At 51.2% G+C, this 20,890-nt stretch overlaps 1 protein-coding gene across 1 annotated transcript in view; it reads left to right on the plus strand.

Moving 5' to 3' along the window:
* LRFN2 (leucine rich repeat and fibronectin type III domain containing 2) overlaps nucleotides 1–11,185 on the plus strand; it is a 176,362-nt gene extending 165,177 nt beyond the window's left edge. The window contains exon 3 of the mRNA XM_072833132.1: nucleotides 9,493–11,185. Within this exon, the coding sequence (XP_072689233.1) occupies nucleotides 9,493–10,471 (979 nt within the window). The 3' untranslated portion in view covers nucleotides 10,472–11,185. The remainder of the gene's footprint in view (nucleotides 1–9,492) is intronic.
* Nucleotides 11,186–20,890: the final 9,705 nt, after the last annotated feature.

Raw genomic sequence — 20,890 nt, forward strand, 5'->3', positions numbered from 1 at the left:
CACATTAAATAGGTGGTCAGAGAAGGTAACATTGGGGCAGAATTGAAGGTGAGGTAGTGAGCATAAGGATATCTGCAGGTAGAACATTGAGGCAAGGGCAATGACCAGTGCAAAGGCCCTGAGGCAGGAGCACCTCGGCAGGTTTGAGGACTGGTGCAGAGCGATCTGGGTAAGGAGGAAGAGAGGAAATAAGAGAGGTGAGGTGCAGATCACACGGGGCCTGTGGGCCACCCTAGGGCTTTGACATCTGAGACAGGCCTTCCTGGGGACGTTGAGCAGAGGAAGGATTTGATCTGACTTGCTCTTAACAAGATCCTCTAGCTGCTGGCACAGAGGAGGCAGGGGGAAGGAGAGCAAGAGAGTTCCCCCAGAGGCCAGTTCCACGAGGGCTTTGATGACCCACCCTGCCTGCTCTCCTGGGGGCTGTGGGAATGGAGAATGGGCGGCTTTGCCTCAGAATCTCAATCATCTTGAATGTGGCTTCTTTACTTGCTGACAGGGTGAAGTAACTGCCAAGATGACAGAGGGCCACGGGCCCCCCGGGGGAGCCTGTGTTCTCAGGAGGGGCAAAGGCAGCAGAGCCTGGTTCCTGGCCCCTGGCCCTGGTCAGAAGTTGATGAGAGGCTTCTGATTCTTGCAGCCCTCGCTCAGTCACGCCAGCTCCATGATAGTCTCCTAAAGAGCAGCCATGTGCCTTCCCCTGTGACCACTCAGGGCCACACATTTAGGGAAGGCCAGCTGTGTTAGTAATTCCAATAATTCTAACAATTCCCTGTTCTCTAGACCATAAGCAACGAGACAGGCTCTTGCAGGCCCGTACCACTCTGTCCCACTGAATTTGAACATGGCCTCAGAATCCTTCTCAACCCTGGTGCCCAGCAAATACTCAGAGTCGGAGCATAACACTGAACGTATTTGCAAGCCTTCCAAAACCTGGCTCCTGGCGGCAATGTTGGTGACCTCATCTCCTACCACTCTTCCTTCCCATCACTGTATTCCAGCCATACAGGCTTCCTCACTGTTCCTGCCTCAGGGCCTTTGTAATGGCAGCTCCCTCTGTGAGGAGACTGCCCGCAGATATCCACGTGGCTCCTTCACAGTCTTCAGATCTCATCTTCAGATCTCACATGAGCGTAAGGAAGCAAGCACCAGACAACCCTCATCACTCACTAAGGTCTCATCTCCACCCCTAATTAGCTACAAAACTGCCATTCAGTTACTTTCTCTAAAATGGGAGCATAATTATGAAAGGTACTTCTCAGGGTGATCATGAGCAGTGATGGAGGTAATATGAGAGTGCTGGGATCAAATCTTGGCTAGGCACAAACATTCTACGGGACCTTGGGCAAAGCACTTCTCTGAGCTTCAATGTATTGATCTGTAAAATTAGGATAATAATAGTGTACCTCCCTCATAGACTTGCCATTAGGATTAAATTAGTTTAATACATGAAGCATATTCTGAAGAGTGTTTGACATATGGTAAGTGTTCAATAAATATCAGCTGTCATTGGAGTAAAACATGATTTTTAAAAAAAATTTCTGTCAGTTTGCCTGACTCTTAAGACCTGCTTGCTGCTAAAATCTGATTCTGCTCAGTTCAGTTCAGGGTAATTCATATAGGACAGATCGTGGTCAGGGGCCTGGAAGGCCTGGCTAATAACACCTGCTCAGCCACTGTGCAGCTCTGTGCCCTTGAGCAGGTGACCCATCTGCCCGAGCCTCAGTCTCGTCATCTGTAACCTGGGGAGAATTATTCCCACCTACGCAATCAGTGCGCGGAATCAAAGAGCCTGTGCCTGTCAAGTGCCCACACGTGGGAAGTACTCAATAAGTTGTATGCCAGAGAGAAGCAGCCGTGTCTCCCCTGTACCTTGCGGTTTGTGCAGGGTAGCGAACCAGCCCCTTTGGGGGCTTGCAGGAATAGGGAGAGGCTGGGAAGCCACAGCCGCTCGCCTCTGTTTAATGAGGCTGTTTCATGTGCTCCGAGCTCCTGCAGCCGGCCAGAGAGGTTGGCAGGCTGGTGGTTCTGTGAAGAGCCGGTAATGAGGGTGCAGAGCTGGGGAAGTGGAGTGGGGCAGCTTGACATGGCTTCTCCAAATTACTGCTGGGGCCCAGCAGGCAGCTGTGGTGCATCATGGATGGGTGGGGGGGGGGGCGGTGCACCTAAAAAGTAGTGGTACCGGGAGAGCTGAAGGGATGGGGGCTGGAGATAAAAGATGTGAATTTACTGACAACTCCAGGAAAGCAGAAATTGCATCTCCTGTATCGACACCAGTCCCAATTTCTTCCTCTTACACAGATACACGCTCAGTCCTCTCACCCTCACACATCTCGGGGTAGCACGCTCCCTGGGCCAGCCTCATCTGATCTGAGGCCTGTGCTAGTCAGGAGAGGCCAGCACTGCTGCAAATGGCTGTGAACACAGAAAGGCTCAAATGCAATCTTGGGTCTCAAATTGGGTCTCACTGTCCTGAGTCCAGGGCAGTGTACCGGCTTAGTCAGGATGTCTTCTGCACCTGGAGACACAGGCATCTGGCTTCTACTACCCCTCAGGCTTCTCTGTCACCTGTGTGATCAAGGCAGGTCACCGCACTCTGCATCTGGGTGCAGAAGGGAGGGAGAATGTGGGGCAGGCAGTCTGGCCTTTTGAAGGCCTAGCCCAGGGGTGACCCACATTCCATTTGCCAGAACATATCACTTGGACTCCCCTAACTACAAGGAAAATTGGGGAACGTGGTCTGGAGTGAGCCCAGGAGTAAGGAAGTGGACTATGGTAGGCAGCTCCCAGGCTTCGCCCTGAGGCCCAGGCAGACTCAAGGTCTCCCCATTCCCATTCCTGGATGACCCCAATACCTTTAATGGGAGCAATTAGGAAGGAACAGACCTGGCCTGCAAGTGTCTCTGGGAGAGATCACACAGTCACCTCAGGAGTGTCAGGGGACATGCAAGAGTGGCTGGGTGAGTGGAGGCCTAGGTGGAAGATGGGCAGAGCAGTGACTAACATTGCCTGGGCCCAGCATCTTTGCATACCGGATATATGTGAACACCGACACACCCCCACCCACCCACCCACACGTACACACACTCAGTTCTCAGATGGTACTGAGATGACACACAGACATGCCCCACACAGTTTCACACATGCACACACGTGCCCCTCCATACCCACACTCACACGTCCCAAACAACTGTCTATCTACATGTGCATCCATAAAGGTGCTCAAGAGGCCATGTGGTGAGCCTTAAGGATATAGAAAAATATCTCTCCAGAAAGATCTCGGGACCGGCCGCTGTCTGCGAGTCACCATTAGCCAGCCATCATATTTAAATAAGATTCTCTCCCATTTGTATAGGCCTTAACATTTAACAAAGCACTCTTTCATTCACTCAACTGTAGATAAATATTTACTCAGCAGTGACTCTAGGCCAGATAACATGATTGGCAGTGGAGCTACAAAGTGAGCAAGACGAGGACCCGGTCCTCAAGGGAGTCTGTGCATAAGCACAAACAGAGAAGGGCTCTAAGGGAGAGGAGTGCGGTGGCAGAGGGGGGCAGGGGCAGCTCTCGGCGGGGGCTTGACGTGCTGTCTGGGTCAGGCCTCAACGGACGGACACAGCCACCAGGTGGAGAGAGAGATAGGTTTCCAGAAACTGGGGTGGTTAGATGCAAAGGGGTCAGGGTGGCTTATGTGGGGAGTGGAGAGAGATTCAGAGAAGGTGGCCAAGTGCTTCCTGAGGCTGGCGTTCCCCCAGGTAAGGCCAAGATGTGCTGCTACTTCTGCTGCTGCTATGAAACCAGGATGGTCTTTTTCCCAAAGTGCGAGGGGAAAATGAGAACAGATAGGACATTCCCATCATGGGAAAGTCCCCTCCTGTGCCACTCAGGATTCAATCAGGAGAAATAAAAGCATGCTCTAGACCTAAGAGGAAATTCAGCACAGGGGTTGGGTTACACAGGGGATGGAATCGCTGGGGCTTCAACCAGGGGGTCAGTGAGGCATCGGAGTGATGGGCCACAGCAGGCAGCCATAGCACTGTCCCACCGCCCCCTAGGAGTGAGGACACAGGAGATGACATGACCAGAGCCAAAGATCCAAGGCCATGGCGCAGGAACCGGAACGCCGGGAGCTGGGATCACAGAGGGGGCTCAGGAGCTGAGGGGAAGCCCCCATGTGAAGCAGAGAAAGAGGCAGATATGGCTTGGCCTCTCCCCTCCTCCCGCTCTCCAGCCTTCTTCCAGCGCTCCCATTGGCCAGCTCTTCCTGGAAGCCCGAGGCCAAGGAGCCTGGGAACGGGCAAGGGAGCCTGGGAAGTGCAGTTCCTCGGCACTCAGAGTGGGGACAGGTGAAAGGGAATACAGACCTGATTGCAAATAGTCAGGCAACCACTACGCTCCTGTGACTCTTCCTAAAGCTCTGACGTCAGCGGTAGACATCAGCTGTAGATTTGTCTGATCGTATTAAGCTGAATGAACGAATGCCGGATGAATATTAATAGGGCAAAAGAGAAAACTCAGAAGCAGCCACTTACGTTTGTTTTGTTTTTTCCTGGCTAAGTGCTTGGGGTTGCAGCTTTAAATTGTGCTTTAGAGCACGTGAGCTTAATTAAATTTAACGTGTTGGAGCAATTGAACTTAAAATAGCAGTTCACGTTTTCTACAAACAGAGATGTCTCCGGTTTGTGTGATAGACAGAAACCTATCAGGATTTCAGGACGTGTCTTTCACAAAAAGGGCTTTGGCCCAATGGTCGTGCCAGGTATTGCCCGTTGCCTCTCCACATGCACTCCTCTGTGCTGCCGTGTGCCCTGGAAGGCTGACCAGTGTGCAGCCATGAACTGTAGCTTTTGGTGGGGTTCAGCTATGGGGAGTAACAGCAGAAGATTGGGAGGAGGGAAGAGAGTGAGGTGAGGGTATTTACTTGACTGGTTCCCCTGCCGTAAGGTTGCCCCTGGCTGCCTGTCCCTCGAGCAAATTTTCAATGCCACTGTGTTGCCCCCAGAGGATATCTGGCAATGTCTGGAGACATCTTTGGTTGTCACAACTGGAGATGCTACTCACGTCCAGTCAGTAGAGGCCGGGGATGCTGCTAAACAGCCTGTGGTGCACAGGACGGCCCCAACGACAAAGGATTTTCGGCCCCAAGTGTCAGTAGGGCCAAGGCTGGTAATTCCTATCCTAGATCAGTACTTCTCTAGCTAGTCATAGCAAGGGATCATGCTGTTTCCCAATCCGTTGCAGACCAATGCTTTTATAAGAATATAATGGAAATAAATTATCAGGAAAAAGATGATCATGCACTTGGGTGTCACACCAATGCCAAATTGCCATAAAACTGTCTTAATGCTATTCTGAATTTCTGTACTGTGTGATCATAGACCAGGAATAACCAGCACATGGACCAGCGGCCACCTGTGGGCCACACCCAGTGCAGCGCTGCATGATCTGCATGAATCTTTCCTCTTCCTGCGTCTGGTGACCTCCCCTGGTATGCTCAGGGCTAGATTGGGTAACAGCTCGGCTGCTACCAACCCTGGGTAATGGCACGTTCCCTTGTGGCCCCCAACTCCAAACCTACCCCTTTGTAACAAAGTCTCTTGTAAGCAAAGGCTTTAATTATCCCTCTGTGAGTATTATGCCTTCCGCCACTATTGAGCGGTGTTTTCCCAAAGAGCGTGGGCAAAGGTCAGAGGGTGCATGGGTGGAGGGACAAGGAGGTGATGGGCTGCCTGGTTTGGGAGCCCAGCTCGGGAGCTTGGACTGTCTCTTGTAGAGACTGGCTCTAGAAGAGTGTTTTGGTGGACAAGGGGCGGGGCAGAGTTGTTCTGGATGGAGCACTCTGGGGTTGGTGGTGCTGAGCATGGACGTGAAGGGGCAGAAGCACGGGCAGAAACACGGGCAGAAGCAGAGAGGCCTATGTGGAGGCTGCTGCATTCATCCACACCAACGATGGTAAGGCCTCAGCAGAAGTGTGAGTATGGGGCAGCGCCAAGTCCAGAAGGTAGAACCTTCCACCAGACTGCCTGTGGGACATGGACAGGCGTCAAGGGGGGACCCAGGCTCTCCAGATCCAGCCCGGAGGATCAGTGGTTGGTTGTGTTGGGGAGCATGAGCGGCTGGACAGGGCCGCACGGGAAGAGATTAATTTGATTCTGTCACTAGGGTTTGAATAGTGCCCGTTTCTCATGACTTCCTTATGCCGTTTGTCTTTTTGGTTGCCCGGGGTGGGAAGCAGCCTTGCTTATGCCTAGAAGTGTGGGCTCCGAATCCCAGCGGATCCAGATCCGTTCTCAGCTCCACCACTCCCCCGAGGGAAAGTGACAACTGCTTAGCTTCCTCCTTCCCTAAATGGGAATGAGGATAATGACTTCCTCCAGGGGTTGTCAGGCGGGTTAAGTGAGATAACTTACACAAACTTCCAGGCACAGGTTTAGTGCTCAGTGAGCACTGGTTATTATTGTTTTTGCCAAAGGTGGGACTTGACTGCCAAGGCTGTCTGGAGCCAGCTGGCCCTGGCTTTCCTGTAAGTACACACACACACACACACACACACACACACACACACACACCTAGGAACCAGGAGCTGCTTCCCTGATCTTAATCCTGCGCAGTAAGTCCTTTCTTCCAGCCTTGTGTCTGATGGGCCAGTTACAGTGGGAAGCTTTTCCTAGCCTGCCCCCTCTCACCCCTGGTGCCAAGAATCAGTCCTGTTCTGATCAGGCCCACTGTGGCTTCATCACATTCTGATCTGCCCCGACTTGGGAAGGAAGGGGGAGAGTGGCCAGGCAGGGTCCCACACAAAGTGGCCCCTCGGGGCTTCAGGAAAACAGGGCAGCGTCTGAGAGGCAGGATGGTACAGTGGTTGGGAGTGGAGGCTCTGAGGCCAGACTGCCCGGTTCAGATCCCAGCTCTGTTGGTTACTATCTGGGTGCCCCTGGGAAGCCAGCTGACCCTTTCTGTGCCTCTGGTTCTTGTCTGTAAGATGGAGGTGGTGATTGCTATTATGAGTATTAACCCCCTTTAAGATCTCAGAACGGTGCCTGGCACATAGGAAGCCCTCACTTGACTTTAGATCCTCTTCTTTATTATTAATTAGCAGCAGTGGTAGTGTCTGCTTTCCAGGAGAAAACAGCTAAACATGGATAGGATTTCTGGGCTCATGGTCCATCCCCCATGTCCTAGGATTGTTGCAAAGGTTAAATGTGATGCCAAATATGGGAACCCTGTCACATAATAAGTGTTCAATAAACAAGCTGGCCCAGCTCCCCCTTGAATGGATGTGCTCTTACACTGCTCATGCTGCAGTGAGGTGCGGGGACAGTGATTTGGAGTCAAATCCCAGCTGTGTAGGTTTGCTTCTCACCTCTGCACCTCTGCCTTCCCACCCGCAGGGTAAGGATCCCAGTAGTGGCTGCCTTGGAGAGTTGCTATAGGACTAAGTGAGTTGCTAGTCGTGGGGCCCTTAAAATAGGGCCTGGCACACAGGTGACACTTGGTGTTTGCTCTTACTATTGTCACTGTCTGGGTGTGTATAGGTCCTGCCTCTCCAACTTATATCATTAGCTCTGAGGGGGAATGAAGTGGGCACTGGCCACATAGGACTCCTTGGGCTCTGCCCGGTGGGTGGCCCAGCAGGCCAGAGATCCTGCTGGTGGAGGGATATGAGCCATGGTGGGCTCTGAGCGCTGTTCCAGGGAAGGGGTGGCTGACAGGGACAAGAGTTTCAGTGAGATGAGGCAAAATGCCCCAAATTTATCACTTGGTTAGGAGCAAACCCAGATTATGGATGTAGAAACCACTGTTAAAGTCCAGTGGTCCAACCGTGCAGTCCCAGCTGTGTGACTTCAGGCACATCACTTAACCTCTCTGAATCTTGGCCATTCCTGTTCTGTGCCATGAGAGCACTAGTCCGTACCCTCATGGGATTGCCATGATGCCCAGGTGAAACAGATAGCCATAAGGGGCTGGCCTGCAGGCCCTTGAGGAAACTGTCCCCAGCCCCAGCCCCAGCCCCAGCCCCCACCTCTTGCAGCTATGGGCTAGCGGTGGGGTTGGGAACCAAAGTTTCCTCCACTGTGGCTTCCCCATCAGCAGAGCGAGCTGGGAACGTGAGGAGGGAGGGAATGGGCCTCTTGTGCTGCCCACTGATGGGATGTCAATAAAAGCTTGTCAACTCCAATCCTGTGCGAGGAGTTCCCAGGTGGAAGTTTTCAGGCTCCAGTATTTCATAGTTGAGATCTCAATTAAGCTGCCTGGTTCTGGGCTTGAGGGGTTGGCAGGCCCTGATAGAGCCCTTGAGTAGTAGGAGATGGAGGGCTCTTCATGAGGAGAGGCGGTGGGAAAGGCAGAGAGGGACATGGCCCCTCCAAGACGAGGTGACTATCTCTGCAGGAGTGTTGATGGGACAACACAGGCATTGTCTCTGGAGATAATACTAAGGCACAATACCTAGACAGAGATCAGGGAGTGCGCCCAGGCTTCCTGAGGATCCTGGCAAGAGAGGCCCAGGACAGCGGAGAGGCCCCAGCTGCCCCACTAGGCCCTCCCCTAAGGTGGCCTCCTGAGCAGAGACTCTCTTTCCCCACGTCTCTGGGTGAGGCTGGCCTGCTAGGCCCGTGAAGGAGGAACCATCCCTTTCCTCAGGGAAGCAGAATTGCCCTCCCATCTTCAACATTGCACTGTCCCCCACCCCTCCCTGCCTCCAGCTGTCTTCTGCTTAGACCTCTCCTACCCAGTTTGCAGTAGCAAGCATTTTCCTGCCAAGCCTGAGAAAGCCATTTGCAGAGGACGATGGCGTAGGCTCTGAGGGCAGGGCCTCATGGGGGTGCTCAGCCGATGTCCATGAATCTCCAGGACACAAGGGGTGAACAGGGTCTGGGGCATCTGAAGTGGGGGGCCTGGGCAGGCCTGGCTCCCACTACCTCCCAGAGTCTGAGGGAGCCAGGGCTGGAGTCGGGCTGGATATCGTGAGGGATCCTTTTGTTTAGACTCTGCTTCTGCAGGCTTTAACCTCTCTGCCTCTCCATGTCTCTCCCTCTGCCCCTGCCATGGTCCCTCTCTCATCTTGGCCTCCATACCTTCTCTTCCCATCTCCTTACCCTCTCTCCACTGTCCCCTCCTAATTTCCTTCATCTCTGCACTCCTGGTCTCTGTGTTCCTGCTTCTCCTGGGCTGGTTGGGCACCTGGTCTGTGTGCACATCTCTCACTGACCCTTCCACCCCCACCTGTCTTTCTCTGGCTCCTTACCTGGGCCTGGTGGGACTCTCTCCCCATCTCCTACACCCTGTTCCTGTCCCCCACCCCTCCTATCTCTCCTTGGATCCTTTTCCTGTCTCTGCACCTGTCCCTGTCTCTCTCCTGCTCCACCTCATTCCTTCTGTGTCCCTGTGTCTGTCCCCCTGCCACCACCACCACCCTTTCCTGCCTCTGTCACTCTATTTCTGTCCCTGCCAACCCTCACCATCTTCCTCCTCTGCGTCCACCCACCCCAGGATGATCCCAGCCTCCAACAAAGCCTTCGTGGTCAACAACCTGGTGTCAGGAACCGGCTACGACCTGTGTGTGCTGGCCATGTGGGACGACACAGCCACGACGCTCACGGCCACCAACATCGTGGGCTGCGCGCAGTTCTTCACCAAGGCTGACTACCCGCAGTGCCAGTCGATGCACAGCCAGATCCTGGGTGGCACCATGATCCTGGTCATCGGCGGCATCATTGTGGCCACGCTACTGGTCTTCATTGTCATCCTCATGGTGCGCTACAAGGTCTGCAACCAGGAGGCCCCGGGCAAGCTGGCGGCTGCGGCAGTCAGCAATGTGCACTCGCAGACCAACGGGGCCCCACCACCCGCTCTGGCCAGCGCGCCCAGTGGGGCCCCTGTGCAGGGGCCACCCAAGGTGGTGGTGCGTAATGAACTCGTGCAGTTCAGTGCCAGCCTGGCCCGGGGCAGCGACTCCTCTTCCTCCAGCTCCCTGGGCAGCGGGGAGGCCGCAGGGCTGGGACGGGGCCCCTGGAGGCTCCCACCCCCAGCCCCCCGCCCCAAGCCTAACCTTGACCGCCTGATGGGGGCCTTTGCCTCCCTGGACCTCAAGAGCCAGAGAAAGGAGGAGCTACTGGACTCCAGGACTCCAGGCGGGAGAGGGTCTGGGACATCAGCCAGGGGCCACCATTCGGACCGAGAGCCACTGCTGGGGCCACCCGCGGCCCGAGCCAGGAGCCTGCTCCCCTTGCCCCTGGAGGGCAAGGCCAAGCGCAGCCACTCTTTTGACATGGGGGACTTTGCAGCCGCAGCCGCCGCAGCCGGAGGGGTGGCCCCTGGTGGCTACAGCCCCCCTCGGAGGGTCTCGAACATCTGGACAAAGCGCAGCCTCTCTGTCAATGGCATGCTCTTGCCCTTTGAGGAGAGTGACCTGGTGGGGGCCCGGGGAACTTTTGGCAGTTCCGAGTGGGTGATGGAGAGCACAGTGTAGGCCTGGGGAGGGGGCTTCCTCCTCCCGCTCACCCTTGCAGGGTGGATGAAGGGGAAAGAACTGTACTGGCAAGTCTTTGTGGAGTTTCCATGGTGATGTTTACATCTAGGGACAGTTTCGTCTCCCTCAACGCCCCCCTCAACACACCCACACCACCTTCCAGGCCTGTCCCCCACCACCCAGCTGGGGTGTGCTCAGGGAAAGCGGACTCGATCGCTAAAATGTCGGACTGAGCCCTGAGTGCTCGGAAAGGCGGACTCCCTCCTTTCTGATCACGAATGTAGCGTGTAAGCAAGCGGCTTTGGAGTGCTTATGGTTCCAACGTTGCTTTTATTTCCTAATTTATTTTTCCCACTTCCCAGACTCCTCCTCTTCATTCACACAGATCATGGAGAATTTACTCTTCATGTGACAGCGGGTTCCCAGGAGCCGTGCTAGTGGGAGATTATTGTCTGTTGACAAGAGAAGGTGATGATTCTGGTTCCATGCTTGTTTGGAGGGAAGGCTGTGGCATCTCCAGCCCAGACTCCCCATTATTCCCAACCGTCCACATGCTTGGGAGGGATGGGCAACCACCCCCACACCTCACCCAGCTTCCTCTGCTCAAACGTCATGTCCCATACCCATCACATCAGCCTGAGCCAGAAGGGTAACTGCCAGGACTTCTTATGTATGGGAAAGGGATGAGGACATAAAGGATGTTCACTTTTGGAATTGCTGTAGGATTTTTACTTCTTTGGGGGGAAGCTGGGGCAGAAAGTCCCCATGAACCTGTGGCAGGCTAAGAGGGCTTCTCCTGAGGAAAGCAGAGGGGGGTGACTGGACTTGGAGTCCAAAGCTCTCAGTTTGGGTCCCAGAGCCACTACTGAATAACCAGCTGAACACATTGGGCAAGACCCTTTCCCTCTTTGGACCTCAGTCTCTTAATTCACAAAATACTGGATTGTACCTGGTCTTGGATTCCCTTCAAGTTCTAAGGATTAACGAACTCTTCCATGAATCTAGGTGTTACGGTTTCCAGATCAGCAGTACCAGTGGCACAAGCTGGTAAAGCATCCCTCTTCTTCTGACTGGACACAGAAGGAGAATTCTAGAGGTTTTGGAGGGGGAAACCGGAATCTTTATACAATGGTAGAGTTTTGAAGTTTGAAGAGGTGTTTGCAATCATGTCATCCTTAACCCTCTCTCCCTCCCCACTGCCCCAGAGTATAAACGACTTGCCCAACATCACACAGGGAGTTAGGGACCAAATCAGGGTAGGTGCAAAGGCCACCTCCTGGGATGGTGTTTGGGATTCATTATGTTGTCTTCACCCTGGCTCGGACATTTCTGTGTGCAAAGTCCATCCTTTGTGCCTGAGGAAGGTGGCTCAGGGTGGGACATGGGCGATGCCTCTCCTAGACGCCAGCTTTGATGAGGATCCATACATGGAAATGACAGATGGCAATGAGAGGGCTCCCATGGGTTCCTTTCTATTGGAGGATTAACCCTATACCCCAGACCATGTCAAGAGGGGGCAGAGGAGACATGGGCAAGGAGAAACTGTTTTAGAAGCACCTGGAGGGCTTTCCCCTGCATCTCTGTCTCTCCCAGTCTCTGTCTCTTCCAGATCTCTCCTCACTGCCGACATACTACCTCTCCCTCAGTTTCCCCAACCCATTCTTTGCTCTTCTGAGTCTGTGCCATTGAACTCTAGCTTCTCTCCTATTCTTCTCCCTCCTTCCGCTTGCCAACCACACCGCATACCACATCCAGGTGAGTCCCAGTCCCCTTGTGCTGAAGGGTTCTGATGGGCTCGGGCCTGAAGCTGAGGTGGTGGCCCCCAACCCCCACCTGGAACATACAAGGAGCTGATGGGGAACTGTCTATGCAGGACTGCCTTCTGGCTCCAGTTCAGAAGGCCTGGAGCCTCCAAATCCCTTGTCTTTATCCTTCTTCCTCCCACCCCCCTGCCTCCTCTCACCTTCCCTCCGCTCTCCTGTCTTCATTCTTGGTCTTCCTATGACCCTCTGCCTTTCCCAATCCCTTTCTGGTCCTGACAGTCTTCAGCAGCCCAGGCCAGTCTCTTCCTGAGAACAGTTAATTTCCCAGGCTAGTCCCTGAGCCAGAACACAGGCCTACCCCAGTCATGGTGGCAGCCACGGAACTGGGCGACTTAAACAGAAATCTCTCTCTCCCTCCTTCCCTCTTTCCTCGCCCCAGCTTCTCTTCTCTCCTTTTCCTCCCTGTCCTTTTCTCCTTCAGTCTTTCTAAATGTAGCCATTGAGGAAGTAACCCCAAATGTAGCCATTGAGGAAGGGACCTGACCTTTCTTTTTGCCTTTGGGTTCGGACACCCAGAAGGAAATGGTGGACACCAGAAGGGGAGGAACCAACCGTATATTCTGGTCAGTGGCCCCGAGCTCTGTCATGACATGATATGTACTTGCACTTGTATTTTTCATGTTTCTGACTCAGAATTCTGGAAAGCAACATCCATGTGGTCAGAATAAAATTGCCAACTTTCTTTGCTAAAAAAAAAAAAAAAAAAGTACAGTAAAATGTACAGTTTAAAAAACAAAACCAACCACACTCCTTGGGAGAGAGAGAAAAAAAAGAACATTCTCATATCTATGAATGTCTGCTGTTCATTTCTCTGGAAACTGCGGTTTTCTGAAGGTGGCTTTGAAATGGCATTTTCTCTTGCACCTGTGTTTGTTACTGCCTGGTGGGAACCTGCTTCCTGCCAAGTTCATGTGTAAGCTGGGAGCCTTCTGAAATAAGAAAGAGCAGGGTCGTCCTTCTGAAATAAAGAGCAGAGGAATCTGGAGCGAGGCTCCAGGCAAAGAAGGAATGGTCCATCCTCAGCTGTCCTGACTCACCTGGTGTCTCATATACCTGCCTGGCCTCCTTTCCCGTACTGTGGCCACCACCACACTCAGCCACTAGGGGCGCACGGATACCTCCCACCCATTTTCCATTTTCCTTGAGCCCCCAATGACACTTTTTCTAAAGGGTCTTTTACTGGGGAACTGGGACAACAAACCAAAGCATAAACCCAAAGTCTAGAGACGAATAACCTCTGGAAACAGCTTCCCAACCCTAGCTACGTCTAACGCGAGACTAGCACTGTCCAATAGGAATCAAGTGTGACCCACACTGTCATTTTAAGTTTTTTCCCAATGGCTGCATTAAATCAGGTAGAAACAGACGGAATTAATTTTAATAATATATTTTCTCTAATCCAGTATATCTGAAATAGTATTATTTTAATGTATAATCACTCTAAAATTATTGAGAAAACATTTAAGATTGCAGGGGGTGGGGAGAGTTTTTCCCCTTCTTATGTTTTGGAAATCTAGTGTGTGTTTTACACTCACAGCACATCTCAATCCAGACTAGCCACGTTTAAAGTGCTTGAGAGCCACATGTGGCTAGTACAGGTCACCATATTGGACAGTGCAACTCTAGACAGAATGATTGACTTGCCAGAGCACCTTTTGGAAGGGGAGGGAAACTAACAGTTATTGAGTGAGTACCTATGGTTTCCAGGCCCTGTGCTGGTACTAAACAGGCATTTCTCACTGCATTTCTCACTCTCAAAGTAGATATTATTATGCTGATTTTACAGACCAAGGGCCTGAGGCCCAGAAGAGGTTAAGCTACTTGCCCAAGGTCACACAATAAGTCTGGCCTCAAAGCCTTAGCTCTTACCATAACATCACCTCCTATTCTTTCTTCCTCCCTTCAACCTGTTATAGATTGTATTTTAGACTCTTGGAAGTACTCAGATTTATAGCCTAAGCTGGAAGCTCTTGGTTTGGCCTCAAGGTCTGGTAAAATTCTCGGAATGTTGACTCCAGGCAAGAGCCCCTTGGTTAAGTGGTTTCCTCTGACCTCACACTGGCCTTTCTGGCTCTTCTTGGCCTGTAATACATCCCCTCCCCTCCCCTGGCCCTAGGCTTCAGAAGGTCCTGCTCAGACCACCCTTGTGGTCAGCACTTCTCTTGGCCTGGGGACTTCTAGGAAGTCCCTTTCTTAATACCCTTCCACCCCTAGCCTCGCCTTGTCCCTGTCCCCTGAAAGCCTGTGACTTTATCCCCATAAGATAGAAAGCCCCACACCAGCTCACTCCAATGACCAAGCCCATCTTCCCACCACTGCCTATTCCTTAACTCTTGTCCCTATCAGGAGAAGCACTCGCCCACCCAGATTCTCTTTCCCAATTGAGAGAAGCTTCAGTTCTCTGCTCTTTCACAGAGAAGAGGTCACTGATATGCTCTGAGCCCAATCAAATTATTACACTTTCTGAGAAATAGTCTAACCTCCTTTCCCCAATTTCTTGATAATGACACATTCCTCAGTTTCCCCCTCAGAGGAGATGCTTTTCATTTCACCATCATAACACTGTTGAAATTCTAAAAGAACTTACACACATATTTTTTTTTTAAGGGATATAATTTCTAGCCGGGGAAATGGAAGGTCATTGTCTCAGGTTTCCCTAGTCCAAGACAAGGAGTAACTTTTCTCCCCAGGTCTATAGGTACTTATTTTTCCTAAGCGCAGCCTGGGTATTTCTGTGTCTTCTATTCTCTGCTCCCTGTGTGTCTGCAGCAGGGGTCTCAGGGCTTGAGCAGGCAAGGCAGGGCTTCCCCTGTTCTTACAGCCATCGTGGTCTCCACAAACAGCTGCGGGTAAAATCGACACACTTACTCAAAAGATAAGACTTGGCAGACAGCAGTCAAATCCCCAGTACGTGGTTTTAAATAGCACACCTAGATTCTCAAGCCCAGCTGCTCCACGCGATGCAGCTGGCAGCAGGAAGTCTGTTGTGACGAGGCTTCTCCCAGGTAAATACCTGAGGTTTCTACCTTTGTGTAATAGAATCAGACCCGCCCAGGTTGCTCTCCCAACATCTACACAGAACACTGCTGCCCTCACAATTTAAAAATACCTATTTTTGCTTTCAGACTTTACACCCAAGATCTTAGTTTCTGATCTTCCATGATCTCATTTAAGATCTCCCACCTCATAGCCAGCAGTGTTGACTACAAGGCTCAGGCTTTTCCTTCCCCGCAGCCTTTAGCAGAGGAAATTGTTATGCTTCCTGGAAGACTGAAGAGGGGAGCTGACCTTCTTCATGTCTCAGGCTATCCTCCGATGCCCATCATAGCCATGCAGAGTCTTCTGACAGGCCTGGCCGTCTTGCCCAGTGTCCTCGTTTTGGGCGCTCGGCATCTTTCTTCAGCTCACCGACTCTAAGCAAATGGGCACAGATTGCAGGCTCTTGCCTGGCTGTTATCCTCTTCTTGTTGGGATCATTGAGTTTTTGGCTCCTTTAGCCAACAACTGTGCTCCGGGACAATGAGAGCCAGTGTTCTCCTCTAGCACCTTGTGCTGGAGTCTCTGCAGGGCTGGGGCAAGGAAGATCTCATTATCTAATCCCTTCCTGAGATAGTGCATCCTTCAGGCTCCCCACTTGGTTCCTTAGTGATGAGGGGGTGAAACTGGAATTTCACCCATCTCCATGGGATCCCCAAACCCATCTGGGCCACAGCCAGTCAGCCCACTGACCAGCCTCCCACGGCCCCAGGTCATTTGGTCCAGCTGCCCATCTGGTTAAGTGATGATGAGCACACCCCCTCTTCTTTTGCCACTCCTCTGTACCATGTGTTCATTGGTGCTCCCTGGCACACCCAGCAGCGACTGGAGCAGGGGTGAGTTTGCTTTCCCTTGACATCTCCTGTGCCGTATTCAAGATGTCTCCTGTTCCCCAAACCGTTTACCTCTGTTAGCTGAACTTCCTGACACTGTTTATACTTTCTCACGAAGAAAAACCTCAGAGCCTCACACCTCCATCACCAACTCAGCACGTCCTGACAAGAAGCAGCTATCTCATTCACTGTCTGAGAAGGAATGTTATAAAGAAAAAGAGTTAAGTCCAGTTATCCCTAACAATCCTGAATGCTTCCTCCTGGGTTCTCTGTCACATTCTCTCTACCCATTCCCCTGGGGACCTCTCGAGGATACAATTCTGTCCATCGACCAAGGATGGGCCAGTTGCCTTATTTACCCAGACTAATTATGGGAAAGTTTCATCCCTTCATTAGGTTGACACAAGATTAGCATTTTCCAAGTGGGTATTGAACCGCAAAATTAAATTGCTAATAATAGCTGACATTATTGAAATTTTCCTATGTGCCATGCACTGTTCTAAGAGCTTGGTATAATCTCAGTTTATCATCAAAATGACACAATGAAGTAGGTATTGTTATTAACATTCTCATTGGAGAAGCTAAGGTAGAGAGGGGGTTAAATAACTTGCCCAACATCACTTAGTTCGTGAGTGGCAGAGTTGGATAAACATTCAATAAATGGATTTGCACTGAAGTTTCCTGCAGCGCTGCTGAGGCAAATAGATACGCAGTTCTCTGGGTTTCATGTCAAAGGCCTGAATCCTGGCGTGTGAACCTTGAGTTTGAGAAGACTGAGCCCAGCAGAAAAAGTGAAAGAGGTGGAGAAATTGGCGCCGTATGCATTCAACATGCATTTGCTGACCTGCTGTGTGCCCCACACTGTGCCTGGTTTTAAAAAGAAATAAAAATAAAAGCGAAGGACACTGTGCATGCCCTTGAGGGCCTTACATGTTTCCCGGAGGGGGCAGGGGCATGAGCTAGTTTCCAGATCTCTGATTTTACAAAGATGAGTCCGTTTTCATTTAGTTCAAGATAATGTATAGCTTTGGGGAACCTACTATCCAGGAGGAGATGGATGGGTGGATGGATTGGCCAGAGCCACAGGCCCAAGTGGGCACATCTGGCTGGAAGAAATCACTAGATTTTAAGTTCCAAAGGAACCTGCCATGAGGATGACTTAGCTTTGTGCCAAGCAAGAGCCAGGTCAAGACTGAAATCCTGTGCCTAGGCAAGCAGGGGTGGAAGGAGGCAGCTAGCTGTCCCAGGAATTTTCTGCAAGGGTGGTAGTGAGAGGTAGGATGGATACAACAAAGGGGGCAAGGAAGAGGAGTTGTTGAAGAGAACTGGGGGGTCCTGAGTAATCCAAGGCTAGTGCAGTTGTTCCTGTGGGTGAGGGGGCCTGCAGTGGGAGGAGCTGGATTCCAGACCTGTTTCTTGGCCCTGTTTCCTTTCTGGTAAAGTATCAATGGTAAGTTTTGACTTTGGTAAGTATGCCTAAGAAGTACCATGTAGTTCTATAGATCATATGTCAGATTTGAAAAGGCAGAGTGGTAGTCATTATTATTAATGATACGCATCGTTGAAAACATTTTTATAAATTACAGGGAATTAGTGATAATATTAGGTCTCTCAAACTCAGAGAATCTCAGGGCTGCCAGAGCTATCAGAGGCCATCCACTCTAGCCTCCCTCAATGGGTATTAGAATCTTCTGTTCAATATCCATGAAAATTATTATTAATCTTATTACAAGCAAGACTGTGCATGATGAATTTCAGAATTCACCCTAGGCAGGAAGTGGATCCCTGTACTCCAATCATCAAATCAAGGCCTAATGGTTATGGCTCCATATTCCTGGTGGGCCTATGTAGAACCATCATTCCCACCTTCACAAGAAATCCAGAGGCCAGACAAAAAGCAGCTCTCAGAGTGCCGTGGGGCCAAAATCATGGTAGGAAACTAGGTACAGAGCCAGGACCTTGGCTGGGAATATCTCCGAAGGGCAGATTACAGTTCCCTTGCCAAATCAGCATTGGTCTCCTTGACACTGAGGAAAGGAAGGAGGCAGCAAAGGGGCAGAAAGCACATGGGAGCCTTTGTAGCCCCTGATGCTCCTTCATGTTCTGAGATCTACAGTCCCAGTAGCAGCAAGGAGGACCCGGAAAATTCCCGATCTCACCCCTGGGCTCCCTCACTTATCGCTTTCCTGATCCCTGCTCACCCTTTATGCTTGTTCCAGGTCTGGCATAATAACCAAAATCTAACAACAGGGCTCCAGAATCACACAAATGCTTCCATCAAGCCCTCCCACTGGTTTCCTCCATTTCTCTGGGTTAATACACGTTTTCCCTTCTAGGCTGTAAATGCTTGTGGGAAGACTCTGCCAGATGCCAGATAAATCACCCAGTGGCAGGCTGGCTCATTTGAGTTAGGGCGTGGTAAGGAGGACCTGGGGCAGCCTAATGACCAGCCCTCTCCACCTCTCCTTAACATTCTGGTCCCTGTTAGCACAAACACCACCCACCTTCTTGAGGTGGGGAGATTCAAAGTGGCTTCCAGTATGATCTTTACTTCTGAATCATCACATTAACCCCAACTGGAGTGAAGAAGGAATGTTAGAGAAATGTACCCTCCCCACCTGGCAGTGCACAGCTGGGCAGGCCCTTGGGTAGAGCTGACACTTCACAGTTGCTTCACGGAGAAGTGGGGTACAGCAGAATACGTGGCTGGGGATAGGGTGACCTGCACACAAAGAGCCTGGCTTCCATGATGTAGGTAAATGGAGATGAGTGCAGGTCCCCCCAAAAGTCTGGGAGGACATGGGGAGGACCTCCAGAGCCATCAAGCAAAGGGATCCAATTCTTCCTTGATCTTCAAAGTTCAAGGATTCCAAGGAATCCTGCAAACAGCTTTAGGTTAGTTTAGCCTTGGCCAATATCACTAAGGGAACAGAGGTTGGGACTTCTCTGGGACTTTTTCTCATGAGCCCTAGGGCCTTCCATCTCCCCTGAGGTATGGAAAACAGGGAATGGGGGTCTGTGTTGGGCATGAGAAAGTAAGATACTCTTGGCCAAGCCCCTCCACCTTTAGTTTGGGATAGAAAACAAGATGGAGGGGAATGAAACAAGAGTATCTGATTCCGTGGGTGGTCAACCAGGCTTTCTTCCCTACATCTAGCCTTGACCATGGAGTGGTGGGGGAGGAGCTAAGTGGGGACCTTTGACATCTATACCATCAACAGCCGAGCTAGAGAGGCTGGACAGCATCCTACTGTTCCAAGTGAATTCTTTCACATGGATTATCATTCCTCCCATTCCTTATCTAATAACTTGGATTTACACATCACTGCTTTCCCCATTTTACTAATTTTCCAATCTGAGGATGCAAGTTTGTTTTTTTCCAAGTTCTTACAGAGTTTATGGAGCAGAAGAGGGTCTCAAATGAAATCTTTGGACCCCAGAATTTGTGTTTCCATCACCCCCCATCCGTAACTGCCACCCCCACCCCACCCCAATCAGCTATTACAGTGATGGCTGCCTGGTACAGCAAAATAGAAGTGAGGCCCAGAAGGCAGCCAGAGGAAGGAAAGAAAATACTCACTAGGCAGGAGGACAGCTAAGTCTAGGAGAGGTGAAAAAGGATATAGGGCCCTGGAGAGTTGCAGCATAGGGCTAAGAAGGGTGGCTCTGCCAGGAATTCTACATGGGCATGAGGCTCTCTCAGCCATCCACTGTCAAGCCAGCTGGAACAGGGGTCAGAGACCATGATCCACTGTTGGCTAAGAAGGCAGGAGGTGAAAAAGATCAAGCAAGCATGAGTAGGGAAGAGGTGAGGTGTGCAGAATCAGAGGAACAATTGGGAGGACACAGCTGTGCAGGACCAGGGTATAGGTCTAGTCTATCTGGCATCCACATCCAGATGAGGGCAAGAGAGCAGAGGCCTGAGATAGGGCTCCATCTGGAGTGTCCTTGTGGGCCCTCTACATAGTGAAGTCAGGAAGTAAGCAGGGTCCACCTAGAAATTGAGGTCGTTTTCAGGATTTGAGTGTTTGTGCTGTATATGTCTTAAGGCTCTCTTATCCTTCCCTTCCTGACCCAATATAGGAAGAGAGGCTTATTGGGAAATAAAAGCTGTGTCTACACCTGGACTTTGAGGTTTAGTGAAGGAAGAAAGGGCTGGACTCTCCATGAATACCAGAGGCTCTACAGCATGGACCCACTATCAGATCCACTTGTCTTTTCTAGGTCTCCATGGAAGGATGACTAGACACTACATGAGTGGAGAATGACTGAGGGTGATGAGCCCCTGGCCTTCCAGATTGTTCCAGGGTAAATTCATTGAAGGGAGATCTGTGGCACAGAAGAGTAGAAGTCTTTCAGAAAGTTTTATGTAATCTGGGTTGTCTTTGAAGCAGCTAAGGGGAGACTCAGGACTCTCCCCTCTGGGTTATAAGGCACCACCATGAAGAATAAAGCTCTTCATTGAACACAAAGGACTGTCCAAGCAAGGAAGAGGGACCTCATGTAATTTTCCAAACAGCACAGTGAGCATCTTATATACTTCAGGTGCTACTCCCCATAATCCTCACCCATGACAAGTGTTAGATCATCCATTTTACTACCAAGAAAACTGAGACACGAAGAGAATAAACAACTTGCTGCAGGTCATATAACTAGTCAGGAGAATAGCTGGGTAAGCAGCCACTCGATAATTGGGGTTGCCCCAAAGTTACCTAAGAACAGCAAAG

The sequence above is a fragment of the Canis lupus genome, chromosome 7 (genome assembly GCF_048164855.1).
Source record: "Canis lupus baileyi chromosome 7, mCanLup2.hap1, whole genome shotgun sequence".
NCBI classification, from domain to species: Eukaryota; Metazoa; Chordata; class Mammalia; order Carnivora; family Canidae; genus Canis; species Canis lupus.